Raw genomic sequence first — 20677 nt, 5'->3', positions numbered from 1 at the left:
GCTGGGTTTAGGAGGCATGAGGGACCTACATAAATATAGACAGGGAATCAGGAAGTCAAAAAGACATTGAAAAAGGTTTATTCTGCCATTTCTTTTAAATAAATAATGGTAAAGGGTTCAGGGAGAGCTTAGGTATAAAAAACAACCCTAAAAGAAAAAGGAAAGTGGACTTAACTCAAAATAAAACCAAAATATACAAACCTACAAAATAACCTAACTAACAACCACACAAACAGGAGAAAACTGGGGATAAACAAAAAGGCAGCTGTACCCAACAAAAACAATCTGAGCAGGTTGACATGGCAGCAAATTACCAGCCCATTAGATGCTATAACAACCACAGAGGTGTATGGCGGAAAAATGGCCCAGAGGCTCTGAGGTACAGTTTCACAGGCCTTAAGTAGTGAGGAGGTGATCTTGATTGGGCTGAGACTCAGGAAGCATCATCCAATCATGGAGGCTGAGCCTAACACAGAGCAAGGTGTTAATTCAGTGCAAAAAACTAAATTATACAGATCTTGGGGATGTAACGGTAAATATCTCAGTGTTCATCGTGTTGGCTGGATGTGCTCTCTTCATCCTCTGACATGAGAGCTGACTCGGAGCTCGTCTGCCTGGCTGTGTGTTTCCTGGACCTTTAACAGCTGCTTTTTGTATCTCTGCTTCTGTCTCCTTGAACCCCAGTCGGCCTCAGCAGATGGCCACTCACACTGAGCCTGGTTCTGCTGGAGGTTTCTTCCTGTTCAAAGGGAGTTTTTCCTCTCCACTGTCGCTACAAGCGTGCTTAGTGTGAGGGATTGCATTTGAGTCAATTAGTCAATGCAATCAACTGGTTTTCCTTAGATAGAAAACTTTAAATCAATCTGACTGAATGTTCTGGTGAACTGTAAAGTGCTTTGAGATGACAAGATGTGAATTGGAGCTATAGAAATAAACTGAATTGAATTGAATTCATCCAGACAACAGACTAGACTGGATATACAAGTGTAAAGCAGTGCGCAAAAAGGGCCAGAGCAGGGTGTACCTCTGAAGGAAACGTAGGTCCTTTGGCGATGCTGCAAATCTTCTATTAGTCTGTTGTGAAGAGAGTAATCTCTTCTGCTGAGATATTTTAGAAACAAAATCAGAAGAAATGTTGAAAAAAGCTCAACAATCTGTCCGTGAACTTCTGTAGAACCTCAGGAAATTATGTTAAAAAGAACTGTTTAAAAAAAAAATCATGTCTGACTGCATCACACTGATAACGCTAAACCAAAAACACTGCATCTTTGCACCATATATATCCAATGCTCTGAACTTCCATATCAACCATTTTTTTGCACCATGTTTTTTCTCCCACACTGTTTACATTTAAACACTGCTGCACTTTAAGGAATCGAAACGTCCATTTACTGTCTGAAAAGCTGTACTAAAAAAAATTCATTTTGTTTTCACTCTGTGTATACCAAATAATAAAAGTTGTTAAAGTCATTGTGATCAACCTTGGGGTTATCAGACTGATGAAAAACCTTGTCTACAGCTACAATAACTAATTGAAAACTCTATTAGAGTTACAACAATATTCAGTTTTTACTTTGGAATCAATTAAGTATTTTTGGATTGAACTGAAACAAGTGGAATTTGCCTTCAGTGTTTTAGTTCTGACATTTGAATTTCGCCTGAAGGAGAAAGAGGTTTTTTGGTTTCAAACTATCAATTCTATTATTTAATTTGTTATAAAAGCAGATTTTGGGCAGGAAATGTCGGTAAGACTTTGTCTGTGCCTTATGGCCCCATTTGTACATGAATTATTCTAAGCCAGGGTTGCCAGGGTGTGGACAGTTCTGGTTTATGGCTGCTGGAACCGTGCACCAATTATCTCTCCTGTGACCCTGCAAATGCCCTGAACATGTTGAAAAGACATAACTGATTATGAATATTTCTGTTACTTGTTACCATTTCAGTAAATCCAATACGCTGAGATTGGATTAAATGTGCAAAGATTAAATGTGTTACTTTTAAAAGTGACACATTATAATTACAAACACAGATACCATAAATATCAGAAAAAATGTATGTTAACTATTTTTTTCTTGGAGTCTGAACTTATTAAACTTTTGTTTCTTGTTTTTTTTTTTCCAGTGGCTTTAATGTGTTCGTAAGTGTTAATTTATTAAACTTTCTCCCACATTCATTAGCTTTCACTCTCTTTACGAGAGTCATTTTGATATTGCACAACTTCAAATTCATTTCCTCCTTTCATAATTTTTCTTGTTTGAGTATAAAACCAAAAGGTACAATAAAGTTGTAGGGCAAAAAAAACAACAACGAGGGGAGGTGCTATTGGTGTCACTATGGTAACGGTGGTGACGTTAGACTCGTCGTGCCATAACCATACCAGTTCTGTGAATAAATATACCTTTCCCAAATCACGCCTTCTGCAATGATCGGCTGAAATTACATTATTTAAACTTCAGATGTTTTTGTTCCAATGAGTGGAACGACATAGAAATCTTATTTCCTCTACCATTTGATAGAAAAAGATTATCTACGTCATATTTTACGGGGACTGTATTTTAACTAGGAGGACGATATCCTTCCGCCTACCGCTCTTCTTTTGCGGAAGGATTCATTTAAGTTTTGTGTCTGTGAAAAGAAGGCGTTGTTCCGCTACCGGACCATTTGATCTCTTTCAAATCTTTTGGTGTTTTCTTCGTTGTTCAGCTGTTTTCTTCGGTCGGTGCTCTTATTTAGATGGCCAGCTTCCCGGACTGTGTAAATGAAAATGATTTAGGTAAGTAGCTTTCTGCTTTATGTCGCTCGGGACAATGTCACGTAGACAGGTTTTCTGAAAACGCGAAATTGTATCGGGTTTAGTTTTATCTGCTGCGAAGCGCTTTAAAAAATCCTGTCATTGTTTTAAGTGTTTATTGTAAAGTTGTATTTTCCTTGTAAATATCCCCCCAGCTACCTGCGTGAAGTGCGGGTTGGATGGAGAGCCATCCCAGCTGGAGTTAGTACCTGAATGTGAGCCGATAAAGAGCCAGTTTCTGGGCTCCAGATCCCGCTAACGCAGGCGGGAGTTCACGCATCGCTTCATCATGGCGCCCGGTTCCTTGCATCGGCCTTAATCATGGCACTTTTTTTGTTTGTTTTTATAGAGGATACCTCTGATGGAAAGCATTTAGTCAGGCTCTTATCAGCTAGCTAAACACGAAGGACATTCGACATCGAATCTGTACAGTTTGTTATGTTAACCTTTTACACTTTAATCCATTTCTTCTATTTTAGCTAAACGCAACACTGAGATAATCGGAGAAAAGGGAAATTGCCTTTTTTTTTATTGATTTTTGAATGCTTTTGGCCTTGGCCCCACAGGGCTTGGCCCCATCGACAGGCTCCATGCTGCCTGTAGCTGTAAACACGTACAGTGAAAAACCCTGCGATCCACAGGCCTGATAAGGAAAGCCTCCCAATGTTAGCATTCCTAACACATTATCTAAGCGAAGCATCTGAAACTGGTTCTGTGAATAGTTATGCAAGCAGCAGTTATAGAACCATTTAAAAGTTCATTATCCAAACGAAGACAGAACATTCCAGTAATTCTGAAACCAACTGTGTTGTGACTTTCAACCATCAAAGGCTTTGTTTATATGGATCGGTGCAATTCACAACAAGTCATCCTCTTAGTTTCTCCATATGGGTCTGTTCTGGATTCACATGTTCTTTTTTTCATTTTTCTTTTCTTTTTTTTTTGGTGCTGTGTGGCACTTTGAGGCTAAATGATTAGCCTTTGTTTTGATTTTGGACTGCTAGTTCTGTTGCACTTTCCATAACAAAACGTGTTGTTTCTGTTTCCTTCAGACAAGGCGAAGTTCATCGGTGAACTCCTGGTCCCTGCTGCTCCCTTTGACCAGAAGTCTGGACGTGAGACCTGGACTGTAGCCTTTGCACCAAATGGTTCCTACTTTGCTTGGTCTCAGGGACATCGCATTGTCAGACTCATCCCTTGGACTAGCTGTCTCAGGAGCTTGTAAGTATCATATATTTATTTGTGGCGGCCATTGCCGTTTCTTTCATCTTTGGCATCTGAATGGGGAGGGGACTCTGAACTGTTTGAACCCTTTTTTTCATTCATTTAATATATTTTTATGGGATTTCGGTGTATCAATCAACATATACCGAACCGAAAAGCGTGACCACGAAACCGTGAACCGAACTTAGATTAATGGTAGACTGACTGTAAAACATGCCATTTGCTGAAAGAATAACTTATTTGCAGCAATAATTAAGGCAAAACTACAGATATAAACTAAAAACTCTCATAAACGTAGAATATATTTTCTCTATTAAATATTAAATGTTTTCTTTATTAATTTGTGTGTAATTAAATATGTAGAAATGTCTATTTTATTTTTTACTTGTTTTTTCATTTGCAATTAATTAAAATGCACAAAGTGTTTTTTCTTTATTCCCAAATTTTTTATATTATAAATTTACAAAACGGCTCTTTTAAGATTGATTGATTGTTCGATGCAATAGTCGATTTCTAGAACAATCGACTGGTGCAGCTCCAGACCAATTGAGCCACATTTTGATCATAAATAGGTTGAAGTTTGTCCCTCTGCTTTAGAAGCTTTACACGATGAACCTGCTGACATGTTGCTATGGTAATAACAGAGTAAAGTGGGTCCTGAAAGATGACAGTGAGTCGTCCAAACCGGTCATTTTGAACCAGTATTGATTGGTGGTCTTATCTGGGAATCTGTGGCTAATTGAGTTCTTAATAATATGAATTTAATCATTTAGTCTCAAGTCTTTCTTAATCCTTGCACCTTTCTAACCATCCCCATCTGTATTCCCCTCAATCTTCTTTAGTTCTGTGAGCGCTGGTGAAGAAGGTACCATTCCAACTAGTCCCAGGCGTTTGTCCCGTCAAAACAGCGATGGAGGCCTTACTGTCGCACTAGCTGATGAAGCCCGTGAACACACCATCGACTGTGGGGACATAGTCTGGGGTCTTGCCTTCGGCTCCTCTGTGCCGGAGAAGCAGAGCCGCTGTGTCAACATCGAGTGGCACCGGTTCAAGTTTGGCGAAGACCAGTTACTGCTGGCCACAGGCCTGAACAATGGTCGCATTAAGATCTGGGATGTTTACTCTGGTGAGTTCCGTCTGGAATCCGCATCTTTTTCTGTCTCCAGCAGCTAATTAGAAAGAAAGTGTGAGATTTCACCTCCTTTTCCTCTGCTGGTTGCTCAGCAGCTATTGATTAGTTTCNCTTGTAAGTATCATGTATTTATTTGTGGCGGCCATTGCCGTTTCTTTCATCTTTGGCATCTGAATGGGGAGGGGACTCTGAACTGTTTGAACCCTTTTTTTCATTCATTTAATATATTTTTATGGGATTTCGGTGTATCAATCAACATATACCGAACCGAAAAGCGTGACCACGAAACCGTGAACCGAACTTAGATTAATGGTAGACTGACTGTAAAACATGCCATTTGCTGAAAGAATAACTTATTTGCAGCAATAATTAAGGCAAAACTACAGATATAAACTAAAAACTCTCATAAACGTAGAATATATTTTCTCTATTAAATATTAAATGTTTTCTTTATTAATTTGTGTGTAATTAAATATGTAGAAATGTCTATTTTATTTTTTACTTGTTTTTTCATTTGCAATTAATTAAAATGCACAAAGTGTTTTTTCTTTATTCCCAAATTTTTTATATTATAAATTTACAAAACGGCTCTTTTAAGATTGATTGATTGTTCGATGCAATAGTCGATTTCTAGAACAATCGACTGGTGCAGCTCCAGACCAATTGAGCCACATTTTGATCATAAATAGGTTGAAGTTTGTCCCTCTGCTTTAGAAGCTTTACACGATGAACCTGCTGACATGTTGCTATGGTAATAACAGAGTAAAGTGGGTCCTGAAAGATGACAGTGAGTCGTCCAAACCGGTCATTTTGAACCAGTATTGATTGGTGGTCTTATCTGGGAATCTGTGGCTAATTGAGTTCTTAATAATATGAATTTAATCATTTAGTCTCAAGTCTTTCTTAATCCTTGCACCTTTCTAACCATCCCCATCTGTATTCCCCTCAATCTTCTTTAGTTCTGTGAGCGCTGGTGAAGAAGGTACCATTCCAACTAGTCCCAGGCGTTTGTCCCGTCAAAACAGCGATGGAGGCCTTACTGTCGCACTAGCTGATGAAGCCCGTGAACACACCATCGACTGTGGGGACATAGTCTGGGGTCTTGCCTTCGGCTCCTCTGTGCCGGAGAAGCAGAGCCGCTGTGTCAACATCGAGTGGCACCGGTTCAAGTTTGGCGAAGACCAGTTACTGCTGGCCACAGGCCTGAACAATGGTCGCATTAAGATCTGGGATGTTTACTCTGGTGAGTTCCGTCTGGAATCCGCATCTTTTTCTGTCTCCAGCAGCTAATTAGAAAGAAAGTGTGAGATTTCACCTCCTTTTCCTCTGCTGGTTGCTCAGCAGCTATTGATTAGTTTCTTTACATATAAACCTGGTTCTGGTCAAACTGAAGTGTACCAAGCTTTATCGTAGCAGATTGAAACTTTTGCTCTAAATCTGTTCCAGGAAAGCTGCTGCTGAATCTGATGGACCATACTGATGTTGTACGGGACCTGACTTTTGCTCCTGATGGCAGCCTCATGTTGGTGTCTGCTTCCAGAGATAAGACTCTTCGTGTGTGGGACCTGAAAGATGACGGTGAGTCGTCCAATCCGGTCATTATGAACCAGCATTGATGGGTGGGCTTATCTGGGAATCTGTGGCTAATTGAGGTCTTTTTATTTATATTAAACACTTAATATCCTTCATAAGCTGTTTAGTTTCAGCTAAAATGCAGAGTTATGAGTTGGAAATGCTCAAACAGCCTTATTTGTGGTGTGGATGAGACGGATAGAGTCTTCCTGTAGAAAATAAATCCATGCGGCTGCAGGCCAGCCGACGCCCACAGCAGATCAAAGTGAAAGATAACCATCGGTGGATTGAAAAGTTCTTCCTTTTGCTACTAACTTTAATGATGCTTGTTCAAGAACAAACTGAATCCAATTTGGCAGCAATCTGACAGAAAATCCTGTCTGAGAAGATTGTGGCATTTAGTGCTCATTGAATAGAACTATTATTAAAATAAAAATTGACTTGTGTGTGACATAAGGAACTAACCCATTTACAAAGCTTTTGGTGGGCTACTCTATAAAAGCCTGGAACTCGGCGCTATTTCAGACATTTTGAACTGTAATCTTCCTGAATTTGGAAGCAAAATGTGTTCAAACTTGGAAAACAAAGTCCAGTGGATTATTTTTTTTTTAGCTTTTTGGAATGAATATGACCTGGATGACTGAAAATCTCCACCGGCAAACATAAGGAACAATTAACCCGATGGATCAATTGATGATCAACAACAACCATAAAGATTAAGTCTCTAAAACCCAACAGTAGCTGGAAGAACAATTTTAATGCAGCAGTAATTAGACCAAAACAATGTTTTGCATTTAAGGTGGAAAAACCCTTTTGACTGTATAGTAGCAGTTTTTTTACCAAAGTTGTTTCAAATTCTGGAAAATCTCCCTCAAACCTTTTAATATCCAATCATTTATCCAGTAACTGAATTAAATGAGTGTATGTATGTATGTAAATATGTCCAACAGGTAACATGGTGAAGGTTTTACGGGGACACCATAACTGGGTTTACTGCAGCTCCTTCTCCCCGGACTCGTCCATCCTGTGCTCGGTCGGCGCAGGCAAAGCGGTACGTTTTCATCCTTCTTCCTCCTGGAGCTTTAGCTTGATGTCTTTGTTCAGTTGCTTGTGATGTTATCTCCAATCAGCCTTGTAATTGCTAAAGTTTCCAGCTTTCCTGCCCCTTGATTAAACCGCTCAGTGTCATTGGTTGTCTGCACCAGTTTCCTCTGGGGCTTACAGACCTAGAACAGTTAGATAATTAGGCTCATAACCAGACTGGAAACTAGGCAGAAAGCAAAATAAAGCTTCTTATGGATGTGTTTAAAAAAAAAAAAAAAAAAAGCTTGTAAATGAAAGATTTGCTAATATAAAGCTTCTAGATGATATTATAGCTTGTAGATAATATTTGAATGACATTTTGAAATGAATGTTTGCGGCCCTTACGGCCTCTAACTAGAGCTGGACTAGGCTGAGCATGGTAGCGGTTCTGTTCGGCTCTGTGTCCCTACAGTGTGTGTCTTGCTCTTCCTGTCACAGGTGGTGGCAGAGCTCAGTGTGTGATTGGTTTTGAAAGGAGCGCCGCGCTGACATTTGAGCAGCCGGTGTAAACCATGGACGCACAGTTCACAATGCCCAAAGGCCTGGCCAGGGGCACCTGACCCGCAAGGTCAATCTGTACGTAGGTGCTGCTCTGTGTCTGTCTACCTCCTCTATTTATTTTGGACATTTCACTTTAAAATAGATGGCAATAATTTCATTGAGCTGGTGGTGAAGATAGGCCTGTATTCCTCCACCCCTGCCCCCCCATCTGTAACTAGCACCAGATCCCTTCTGCACACAGTAGTTCCTGTTGAAATGCGGCAGCCTTTAAGCCGGGCATACACTGTGCCATATTTTCAATCGTTGCACGCAGCTTCAGCTCACACTGTACGACGAAACCGCAGGGTTTAAAAGTTCACAGCTCACAATGTTTGTTCTCACACTGTGTGACACAACAGTGATGCAATCTACATCAGGGTTCCAGCGCGTCCTTAAAAAAATTCTTCAAAATAAAACCAAGGCCTTAATTGGTATTAAAATGTCTTAAATCAGTCCTTCGTAGGTCTTAATTTTTAAACATCATAAATAGGATTTTTTTTTATTACGATTTATTTGTTTAATCTAAATAAAATGTAAAAATTGACAATTTTCTTTTTTTATAAAAGAAAAAATAACGGCTCGCCATTATTGGTTCCGTCCCGATAGCAGAACCAATAAAAGCGTTGTTGCGGCCGGGACATTTGGGAGATGCACCTTTAACTTTTTGTCTGGAAAATATGAGCAAGTGTAAATGTAACCAAAATTGTCTCCAGCCAAGAGTTTCCTCCATGGCTAAAACCAGGGAACATACATGAGGCTCAGTGGATTTTGTACATGAAGTGATTCGAGCTCAGAACGATGGGAATTAAGGCAGTGGAGTCGCACATGCAAAGCACAAAATACAAAGTACAAAGCGTCAAAATTGAATTACAGAGAAACAGCCGGTATTTCTCAGTTTAGTTCCACCCTTGTCTCTGCAACGCCTCCACTTATCACCAAATCAAACATACTAAGAAAACCATACAAAGAAAAATAGCTGCAAAAAAGACTTAGCACTGGTTATGTTGTGGCTTTAAAACTGATTAGTTTTGTTCCCTGCTAAAACAGAGTTTGAGAATTCAGTTAAATAATTGTTAAAATATATCTGTCATTTGTGTGTTTTTAGCTTTCTTCCTGTATGGGAAGCTTTTAAAATCTGAAACATTCGTGCAGTGGTTTATGTTAAAATAAACCTTTGGGTTAAGTTGTTGCAAGCAGGTTTTTCTTGTGTTTCTTGTGAATTTAGTCTTAAATTTTTATTTCAAATGGCATTAAAAAGTCTTGAATTTAACTTGCCTTATGCTGTAGGAACCCTGAACATGCTCTCACTGTAAACTCTAAAAACCAAGTGGGACTCAGCTCCGCAGTGAGAAGAAGCTACTTAGACTCGTCTATCCGGAACCCAAACCAGAAGAAGAATTTGTGCAATTTTGTGCTGAAAGCCTTAAAAAGAAAAGGCGATGATGTATTTGGACAAAAACGTGGCTGAGCAAACGTGGCTACTACGGTCTGTCAAATTTACAGAAAGAACTCCATTTCACTCATTGCACCCCTGCCATGCTGTGTTTTCATCTGAGAGGAAGAAGAAGAATCCTTGTTTACCCGTTGAGCGATTTGGCCACGACCATCTTAAGACGGCCGACTGAATTTCAAGCATTTTCTCCCGACCTTACGATTCCTGATCAGGGAGGTGGTCGTTAGAGGCAGATCGCCCCTCGTTACCCGCTGTACACTACACGACGATCAGGCTGAAAGTTGGCTTGATTGAAAAATTCTCGCACAACTGGAGAATGGGCCTAAAGAGGTCAAAAATTCATACAGTGTATGCCCGGCTTTAGCTGCCTCTGGCAAAGTAACAACTCCTCTTTAGTCGCATTTACTCAAGTTAAACACGAGCACCATATCTCTATCACTGCATTTCTAAATGTTATTATGTAATTACAGAAACAGAATCCTTTAATATTGGCTGTTCTGGTTTATTTTGACCCTCAGAAAACTTTTAGCAATAACAGATGAACAGCAAAAGATTGGAAATATTAAAAACCGATTCAGCAAAACGCTGAAGCTGAAACAAAAGGGGAACTACTTTATTACAGAAGAGCAGGGAAGTATTTCTAACCCCTCCTTATGCATCAAGTTTCAGTTCATCTCTGTAGAAATCAGAGATAGAAGCAGCACTCTGCTCTTAGATCTATGTTGATAAGCTTAAATGCAGGAGTCATGGCTGTTTGTGTGCATGGACGTGTGTGTGGACATGAATATAACTACTGTCTGCCGGAGGAATCAGCCCTTTGGCCATAAAATCTGCTCTTCTCTTTGCAGTATGTGTCTCTCTCCCTAGGCTCTGTCGGAGACGCCAGCCTTTTGTAAACACTGAACTAAAACTCTGAAAGGAGAAACCACTGGAGTAATTTGTTACCTTAAGTTTCTATTTGTTTTGTTTTTTCACTTTTTTTTTCTTCCAGAATAATATTTCTAAAGTTTATTTACTGAACATTAATGCTAGTATAATATCCTGCTGTAGATTTCAGATTAACTCAAACGTTTCCTTGTGCCACTGCTAGTTTAACGTCATCTCTGTGACACTGAGCATACCTTGTTTAATTTATGTCTGATTGAGTCGTAGATTTTTTTTGTTTCTGTTAAATGGAACTTAGTGCATCCAGCTGCTTTCCCATTTAATCCATCAGCTCCAACCAGTCCTTGCTTCCGCTTGCAGGTGTTCCTATGGAACATGGATAAGTTCACGCTGATCCGGAAACTAGAGGGGCACCACAATGATGTGGTATCCTGTGAGTTTTCACCTGATGGCGCCCTGCTGGCCACAGCCTCGTATGACACCAGGGTCATCGTCTGGGACCATCAGAAGGCTACCATCCTCTTGGAGCTGGGGTAAGGACCGCTGTCAGTTCGTGACCATTAAAACCATTTTACTCTCTTGCAAAGCATTTATTTCACCAGTATTATTAATTGCAGTTAAGGCGTGAATATTGTTATTCAGTACATCTGAGGCTATGTTTATTTAGGTTTGTTAAATATGCTTGAATAACTTTCTCAGTCAGGCTAACCCCCAGATTCCACATACTCCCATCAAAATCTCCATCAATATATTTATTTTGTACTGAGGGGCTTAAAAGTATAATCTAATCTAGTCAAAAGAAACTTCTTATTGCAGGAATGGCTGAAGGATGCTGAGTTTGGAAGTAGAGAACAAAAATAGTTTTGTATGATCCTGTTTATCCCTGTTACAACCCAAACAAAAAGGAACTTCAAGTGATCACGTACAGAGCAGAAACGGAACATATGCTTAATGCAGATGGTGATTTTTTTTTTTTTATAAGGTCATATTAAATTAAGCGTTCCTTTCCGCATGTTTTGCTCCCATGAGTTTAATAATAATATCGAGTATGCTCTCCTCGATCTCAGAGGAAGTCGGAGCGAAGCAAGACAGGAGGAACAGCAGAGGCTTTGGAATGTGGTCTGGAGCGCAGTGGTGGTGTGACGGAGGATGTTGGATTTTGGGGTTTTCCTGGCTGGGGTCACAAGGGCTGCTGGTGCCTATCTCCAGCTGTTTAAGGGCAAGAGGCGAGGTACACCTTGGACAGGTTGCCAGTCCATCGCAGGGCAACACAGACAGGACAAACAACGATCCACACTCATACTCACACCTAAGGAGAATTAAGACAAACCAATTAACCTAAAAGTCATGTTTTTGGACTGTGGGAGGAAGGGGTGTAAATCACATCCATCATGACCCAACGATTAGATTATTTTCGATACTCAAGAATACACCACGATTTTATTTGATTAATTGCTAATTAGTTGTTGTTTTTTTTTTACACCTTAGAGGCTAGACAATGTTTCAATGAATGAAAGCTGTAATATCGTTATGAAATTTTTTTTAGAAACAGCAAATAGCAGAAGTAGAAAAGTTGCATCCCGCCCCCTCCACAGACGCTCCGCTGCTCCTCTCCCATATTGTAGCTGACCGCAAACAGTGCCGCAGACAGGAGGCCGGCTTGTTTTGTTTTTATGACCGAAAATGCGGAAAACAACTCGTGAAGTTTGACCCGCTAGAAGAGCAAGGTGCGCGAGACCGCTGGGACCCTTTTCCACCTGGATCTCCGCTCTTTTTGGCCCTCATGTCCCTCCGTCGTCGGACTAAACTCGCCCCCACTTCCTCACCACCTCGGCCGTATCTAAACCCACAGCGTGTAGCACAGACCACGCTTAAATACTGAGCATAATTTAAAAATGTCTGTGTCAAGCTCACTGCAACACACTAATGCAAGAGTATAACCAGGAAGAGAGGTAGGAGGGCAAAATAGGTTTAGCGCCACCGCAGCACGGGAGGGAGAATTACGCCCAGGAGCAAATGGATAAAAATGGACCGCAGGAAAAAAACAAAAAAACAATCGATACTCTTGTGGACGTATCGATTTATCGGATCGTCTGCTTTTGGATCGATGCATCGATACAAAACAATTATTATTTACACCCCTAGTGGGAGGAAGCCAGAGAACCCTTGCATGCTCAGGGACAACATGCAAACTGTATCCAGAAAGAGCCCAGGCTGGGAATCGAACTCAGAACCTTCAGCAGTGCTACCCACAATTTAATTACTCATTGTTTTTTGAAGCGTAAGACCATCTGCCCTTTTTTTTTTCTTTTGTACATGACTAAAGGGATACACGCCCATTGAGGTAGTTTTAAGTGTATTTTTCGTACAAACTAGAGGGATAAACAGGTTTTGACTATAGCTATGCTGTTGTGACAGATGAGCGGTTTGGGATTCAGCCGTAGTGTTCTGCTGTTAACTGTAATCTGACCTGAAATTAGTGCCTCTCTGGTTTTAAAATTGTGATTTATTTTACAAATGCAATTAATAACCCAGCCCTAGTTTACAAACCATGAACAGTAATTGATCATTAGGTTAATCTAACAAAAAACATGATGCTGAGAAAGTTTAACTGCCATTCGCTCCATAGGTCAGATGGAACATGTCCTCTGGTACGGTTATATCAGCCATTAATTAGCTCTGCCATCTTCCTCTCCAGCCATCTTTTCCCTCCGCCGTCGCCCATCTTTGCTGGAGGGGCCAACGACCGCTGGGTCCGCTCTGTGAGTTTCTGCCCTGATGGCCGCCACATCGCCAGTATTACTGATGACAGGTAAGAAGTGGCCTCATGACAGATTTAGCTCTATAAACATGCTGAGGGCAAAACAAATAAGCTGAGAGGGAAGCGAGAGCAGAACTCCCAGATACTTCTACCAGAGCTCACTTTCAGGTGGCTCCTGTTGGAAAGGAAGCAGTGCTTAAAGGAATAGTACACCCAAAACATGATTAGCCTTCATTTTCTACTCACCCCCATGCTGAACAACACTCTGGAGTACTTTTTTGATATCTCAAATGCATCTGGAGATCTGGGAGGCTTCTTGCTGTCTGCTGACATTCAAATAATGGAGGTCTATGGCGCCCGAGGCAGAAAGGTCCATAAAAGTCCACAAAAAACGTGTCAATATTCCTCCATACTGCTCGTCCAATGTATTCCAAGTGTCCTGAGTGGGTAGCATCCAGAATTTACTCGAAACGAAGTCATTTAGAATGTTTTTAGAGCATAAACAGTAGTGTATAGGATTTCCTGAAAGCGCGCACATGCGCGCTCACGACGCTACGGAAGCCGGCAGACCAAACCAGATGAAAGTGCGCATTCAGCGTCTGCTCTGCCAATAATGCAAGCGTAGAAGAAGAAATGTGCTGTTTACCTGTGCAAAGAAAGAAACAACGAAAGAAAAATGTCTGAGGACTTCAGTGTTGAGGAAGAGCATGAGTTCTTTGCCGAGCTGAATGCGCTGGTTTGGTCTGCCGGCTTCCGTAGCGTCGTGAGCGCGCATGTGCGCGCTTTCAGGAAATCCTATACACTGCTATTTATGCTCTAAAAACATTCTAAATGACTTCGTTTTGAGTAAATTCTGGATGCTACCCACTCAGGACACTTGGAATACATTGGACGAGCAGTATGGAGGAATATTGACACGTTTTTTGTGGACTTTTATGGACCTTTCTGCCTCGGTCACCATAGACCTCCATTATTTGAATGTCAGCAGACAGCAAGAAGCCTCCCAGATCTCCAGATGCATTTGAGATATCAAAAAAGTACTCCAGAGTGTTGTTCAGCATGGGGGTGAGTAGAAAATGAAGGCTAATCATGTTTTGGGTGTACTATTCCTTTAAGGAGTTCCTCTGTGCTCCTGTTTTAGATGTTCTGCTTTAGAACATGTTGTGATTTTGACCCGTTTTAAGCAGAGCTATACATAGTTTCTTTGGATTTATCCTGCAGCTCTCCATTGCTGACCTAGCTGTGTCTGTTCTCCTCAGGTTGGTCCGTTTCTGGAGTATTGAGGAACGGGCTCCTCAGGCTGTAGCCTCCTTGTCCAACGGTCTCTGCTGTGCCTTTTCTGCTGAAGGGAATGTTCTCGCTGCTGGGTAAGAAACGGGATCAGCCACAGTCTGTCCGTCCTTCCTCACGTCTTTCATTCACCTCTTCCTCCCTGCTCTCTCTGTAGGACCCGCGATGGAAGCGTCCACTTCTGGGAGTGTCCCCGCAGCGTTGCCAGTCTGCAGCACATGTGCAGGATGGCCCTGCGCCGGGTTCTGAGCACCCAACAGGTGGAAGCCCTAGCCATCCCCACGCCCCTCCAGGACTATCTGACCTACAGAGTCATTTAAGTCTTTCCATAAGCCGGTTCCCAGGGACTTCTCACTGCAGCAGTGTGCCGGAAAACCTTCTTTAAAAACCCCCAAATCTTCTAGACCCGATGTTAATAAAGAGCAGAGTGTAGGTTCTGAGCCAAGTGGCCGTCTGCTCTTCAGCTTGACTTTGTACATATTTATTTTCACATGGCTTTACTACGGTTCTCTGGACCAGTACAGTCGTGTTATTCTGGGTTTCCTGGTCTCTGCGGTGTCGCTGTGCTCCTGCAGATGTGGAGGTCCAGCTCTAGCGACTCCTCGGCTGCTCTAACTTGAAATGGCTGTTGCACTTAAAGAGGCCTTGCAGCGGTGCTTGCTTTGAATGTCTTTCTCTTAGTCATCAGGTTCTGTTTGCAGCGTGGAGGTCTGTCCTCATAAAAACCTACTTCCTTTTTCCTCTGCTTCTGCACCTCTACTCCACACTAAATGGAAAAGTTTGACTCTTTCAAAGTAACGCTGGGTGTTTTCCTCTGCCAGTATTTCCATCAACCTGAGACCCAAACACTACGGCCCCTGGGTCGGTCCCGTCTATCATCCTCATTTCAACCTTTTTTTAACATTGTTTTCTCTCAGCTTTACAACATCTGATTGAAGTTGCTTCATATGCTCAGCTCTTTGAATCTAGAACGATTATTGAAGGTTCCTTTTATAAGAAAATCAGTATTTCTGTCTGGATGGGAAGGTGTGGGACACGTTGACCCGTCTCAGGTCATTTGTTCAGCTGGACATTGGCTTATATTTTGTTCTGGTTAAATACACTAAATATTTTCTAATCGGGTTCTTAAAGTTTCTTGGATCACGTTGCTCCCAGTCGTAGTTCCTTTTGGTCAGGATTTGTACATTTGTAAATTCTTTTACTTTATTGCTTTGTTTTAATGTGAAAATATCAAAACCTCGTTTCTTACCTTTTATTGTATGCATCAGTCGGTCCAATCACCCGGCTGGATTACGGAAGCAATACCTGCCGCCGCATCTGCTCACCAATCCGCTAACGGACGAACCGTCAGCAGGGAAGCTTCCCCCTAAAGTGAAGCGTTCTCAGAAAGGATCTAGTTTCTCCAGATGTGAATGAAACGTGAGAAAGGAGAGAGGTCCTTGTGTTAATTCTACTCCCACAGCAGATGGCGGCGTGAAGTAAATGCCAAAGGTTTTCCTTCTGTGTTTTTTACTTTATTTTTTAAGAATGGCTGAGCAGCTGTAACACCCCGGCCTAATCAAAGCAGACATGTTTTCTATATCTGTTACAGGTTGATGGAGAAACTCAGATGAACTCTGATGTTTCTGTATATCTGTGAATGTATTGAGTTTTTGAAACCTTGTTTAAATAAATACTTTTTACTATAAAAACTGGACTGACTGGCGTTGTTCTCCAAACATGGGTTCTCTCCTACGGGTTGTGTTCCTTTGTATTGGAATGATGGTCCTCAGAGAAGACCAGAAACATGGCTGCAGTGGTGCGTTTAGTTCAGTGATGACTAAACAAAGCGGTGGGAGAACGCAGCCCTCTGCCAAGCTGCAGCGTTTGCCCCATATTGAGACTTACAGCTAAAACTCGATCCTGATCGTTGGCTAATGTTCTGCGCACCTTCATTCACTCTGCTTTCTTCTATGATGAGGCCTGGCTCACCTTTTCTGTGTTTTTTGTCTTCAGTACAATAAAAAATGCAGACGTTCTCAATCACTGCTGCCACTCTGGTTTAGGGAGGAACTGCTTGTTCCACCAAATAATGTCAAAGAATCCTTGAAGTTTTTGCATTTGGATTATGATGTGTATCGTCACACAAATGTAATGAATTGTTCCTTGGATTGAGGTGTGCCTTTGGTAAAAATTTCATTTAAATCTGTTCCTAACTTCTCTAGTTATGCTGTTCACAGGCGGACCAACTTTAAAAACATGAGCTCCTTGGCGAAGGTAATAAATCCAGCCAAGTTTTAAATCATTAGCAAAACATTAACAGAAGGCAAAGTCCAATGTGACGAGCTGCTGGCTCCATGTATAAGAAAAGGAGGAGTTATTTTTTAACCTTCAGGGTTTCTCTTATCAGCAGTGAATGTAGCAACTTCCTGACCAACTTGCTTCAAGGTTTATTATTGACAGAACTTCTTGGAACTACAGGGTGCTCCAGGGGACAAACTAATGAGATCACAGTACGGCACACAGATGCAGTCCAAAAAGTTTAAAAACAATCCACTGGACTTTGTTTTCCAAGTTTTAAGATGTTTTGCTTCCCATCCAGGAGGCTTTTTCAATCCAAAATGTCAGGATTAGCGTTGAGTTCCAGGCTTTTAGAGAGTAGCCCAAAAAAAGCCTTGTAATGACTTAAAAAACAAGCTGGAAAAACAGATTCAATGTGCAGCCCATAATAATGGGAGTGAATATTTAGTTCCCATGCATAATAATGGGGGCTGAGAGGGTATTGGGAAGGAATCAACTGTATCGCTGCATTGTTGTCCACCTCCTCTGATAAAGGTTGTTTTTTCTCTTTTAAAATAAATGGCTTTCTTCACACCCCTTTCAAACCACCTGTCTATCTAAAATGTGAACGTTCTGGTCCTCAAACGAAGGTCCTTTTTTTTGGCTACTCTATAAAAGCCTGGAACTCAACGCTGATCCAGACATTTTAAATTGAAAACGTCCTGGATGGGAAGTGAAACGTCTTCATACTTGGAAAACAAAGTCCAGTGTTTTTTGAGAATCTGAGAATCTCCACCAGCACACAGAAACACACATATTCTCCTCTTGTTATATGAGGTGGACACCACATGTTGACTTCCATTGATGTTTTTCAGTCATTTCCTGCTCTTTCTATGCTGTTATCCTGACAATAACCTAAACCTTCTAAAACTGTTAGCAAATAAGGAAATGAGGACAGGCAAAATGTCCTCATTTTGATAGTGAAACTGCAAAACTGGCCCTCACTCTGATACCAAAATAGAAGCACAGTAACACACAGATAAAGACAATTTAGATCCACCAGTTAACCTGGTAGTCATGGTTTTGGATTGTGGGAGGAAGCCAGAGTACCTGGAGAGATCCCACTCATGCACAGGGAGAACAGGCACCTTTTATGCAGGCCAGGGATCAAAGTCTTCAATCAAGCCTCTCAAGTATCCTGGCAACCATGTCCGAGAAGTTTCACCATCAAAGTTCCAGGTCTCATTTATTTGGACCTTACATCAGAATCAACCAGCAGAGCAGAATAAGGCGCTGGGTTTATCTGTTACAGAGACTGAAGAAGATGGAGGTCAAAATGTGGAGCTTAAAGTAGGAGGTGGTGTTCGCATCCTCCAGCCTCAGACATTTAAATAAAACCTCACCGCGTCCAACTTGAATGCTGTTAAAAACAGGCAGCATGTTTCTGTGGAGTGTAATTTGTAAAAAGGTCGACATTTTCTCTTTATATGTCTTAATAGGTCAGTTCAATTCACAGCACGTCATCACAAGGCACTTTACATGGACAATTCAAACAGATTATACAGTCAGATTGGTTCAAAGTTTTAAATCTAAGTTGACTGCATCGACTCATTGACAAAGGCAATCCCTCACACCAAGCAAACTTGTGGTGACAGTGGAGAGGAAAAATCCCTTTTAACAACAAGAAACCTCCAACAGATCCAGGCTCAGGGTGAGCGGCCATCTGAGAAGCAGACATACAGAAAGTTTTTGTGTAAATTATTCATACACAAATTCTCAAATATTGTCATTGGAAAATTGTGATATAATGTCAGTCACAACAGCTCAGTAGTGCTGGGAATCCCTGATAGGGGACCAGGAGGGTCCTCAATGTCCAAAGACCATCTTCAACAAACAGCCTGCTTCCCGCCGGCTGACTGCTGGTGTTACACCTTATTCTGTCATCCATCATATATAAGGTTTGTTTTACTTTTTTCATGCTTGATTTTTGGATTCCTGCCTCAGTTGTCTGTTAACATTTCATTAAATCAACAAGAAACTCACTGCCTCCCTGCCTCTACATTTGGGTCCTCAAACCACAACCAAAACCTGACAGAATATCTAACTAGTGACTTTTACTCAGGTATATTAACTTGAGTCACTTTTAGACCAAAATATACTCTGATATATACTCCAGAGCCATATGGGGGCCTGTAAATATAATTTTTGGTCTTGGGGCCATCATGACAAAGGAATACTCTTTATTTGTCAGAGACAAACTTACATTTGGGGAACGATGGAAGTTCACTGATGTACTACCGATAGCCTTCACTCCTCACACTGTGGCTTCTGGAAGGAACACTTTTACAACTTTAAATCAACATAAATCTAAAGAATATTTCTTCCAGTTCAGTGATAAAAGAGCAGCCAGAAAACAGGTTTTCAGGAGGGTGTAAGAAGAACAGATAAACATAAGAAGATAATAAGGGTAAAGGTTGCTTGATTTGATTTTTTTTTCAATAGATATTTTACATATAGTAACATACATTAAGATTGTTTTAAGAGCAAATGTTTAAACTGTAAATTACTTATGTTATTTAAACCATTTACTTGGTTTCGGTTAGCTAGTCTTCGACATTATTGTTTACGATAAAGCTTAAAGAGTGGCTCAGGTTATCCTGAACTATCTCTATAGTTATGCTGCTATAGGCTTAGATTGCTGGAGGACATAGGGACCCCTTTTTCATCATTCTACTTCATTATATATCTTCTCCCACTCTGCAGAATTTGCTAGTTCAATCGCTAACGTTAATCTCTTTCTGGTTTTTCTGTTATGCTGTGACTCCATCCAGGAAACAAACATCAGCTGTGCTGCTTTAATTAACACCTTTGTTTATAGATGTTTTAGCTCTGCCTATTTTTCCAGTGTAGTCCTGTTTCCCTGACTGTAGCTAACTGGATGTGCTCTCTTCATCCTCTGACATGGGAGCTGGCTAGGAGCTCATCTGCCTGGCTGTGTTTCCGGAATGGAGCCGCCTGTGGAGCTGGTTAACAGTTGCCCTTTCTATCTCTGCTTCTGTCTCCTTGAACCCCAGTCGGCCTCAGCAGATGGCCGCTCACACTGAGCCTGGTTCTGCTGGAGGTTTCTTCATGTTGAAAGGTAGTTTTTCCTCTTCAGTGTTGCTACAAGCACTCTTAGTGTGAGGGATTGCTGAAGAGTCAATGAGTCGATGCAATCAACTGGTTTTTCTAAGACAAAAAACTTTAAATCAATTTGACTGTATGATCTGAGTAAATTGTCTCTGCAAAGTTTCATGACATGGCATGTGTCGTGAGTTGGCCAATATAAATAATCTGAACTGAAATGTGCTTAAGATTTTATTGCTCATTTTATTTAACTACATCTGATTTTTAGCAACTGAATTCAACTATTTTTATTTGCTGTTGTTCTTGCCTAGAAGATTTCTAAACATGTCTTTGCAGTTTTTGGGAACCAAAAAAAATAAAAAATAGACAGTGCTGTCACTGTAAATATTATAGGCTATTACTTTTAGCAACACTAGATAATATAGGATTAAGATGACAGTACTGCTAAAGCTACAATGAATAGATAGTGTCTGAATGATCCGATCATCTGACTGCTGGTTGAAGTAATCCAGACTGCTGTGAGACATAGAGGCTTTTAGGAGATGTTTTACTGTCCCAAAC

The 20677-nt window shown here is 41.0% G+C and overlaps 1 protein-coding gene across 1 annotated transcript; it reads left to right on the top strand.

Moving 5' to 3' along the window:
• Positions 1 to 2429: 2429 nt before the first annotated feature.
• On the top strand, positions 2430 to 16417 carry wsb1 (WD repeat and SOCS box containing 1). The gene is made up of 9 exons (XM_015387955.1): positions 2430 to 2773; positions 3844 to 4012; positions 4858 to 5141; positions 6594 to 6725; positions 7670 to 7770; positions 11041 to 11213; positions 13379 to 13492; positions 14701 to 14808; positions 14889 to 16417. Exons 1-9 carry the CDS (start codon positions 2734 to 2736, stop codon positions 15049 to 15051), a joined length of 1284 nt encoding a protein of 427 aa, XP_015243441.1. The 5' UTR covers positions 2430 to 2733; the 3' UTR covers positions 15052 to 16417.
• Positions 16418 to 20677: the final 4260 nt, after the last annotated feature.

Source organism: Cyprinodon variegatus, unplaced genomic scaffold (genome assembly GCF_000732505.1).
Source record: "Cyprinodon variegatus isolate N-32 unplaced genomic scaffold, C_variegatus-1.0 Scaffold408, whole genome shotgun sequence".
Lineage (NCBI taxonomy): Eukaryota > Metazoa > Chordata > Actinopteri > Cyprinodontiformes > Cyprinodontidae > Cyprinodon > Cyprinodon variegatus.
This window is presented reverse-complemented; position numbering and strand designations above follow the sequence as displayed.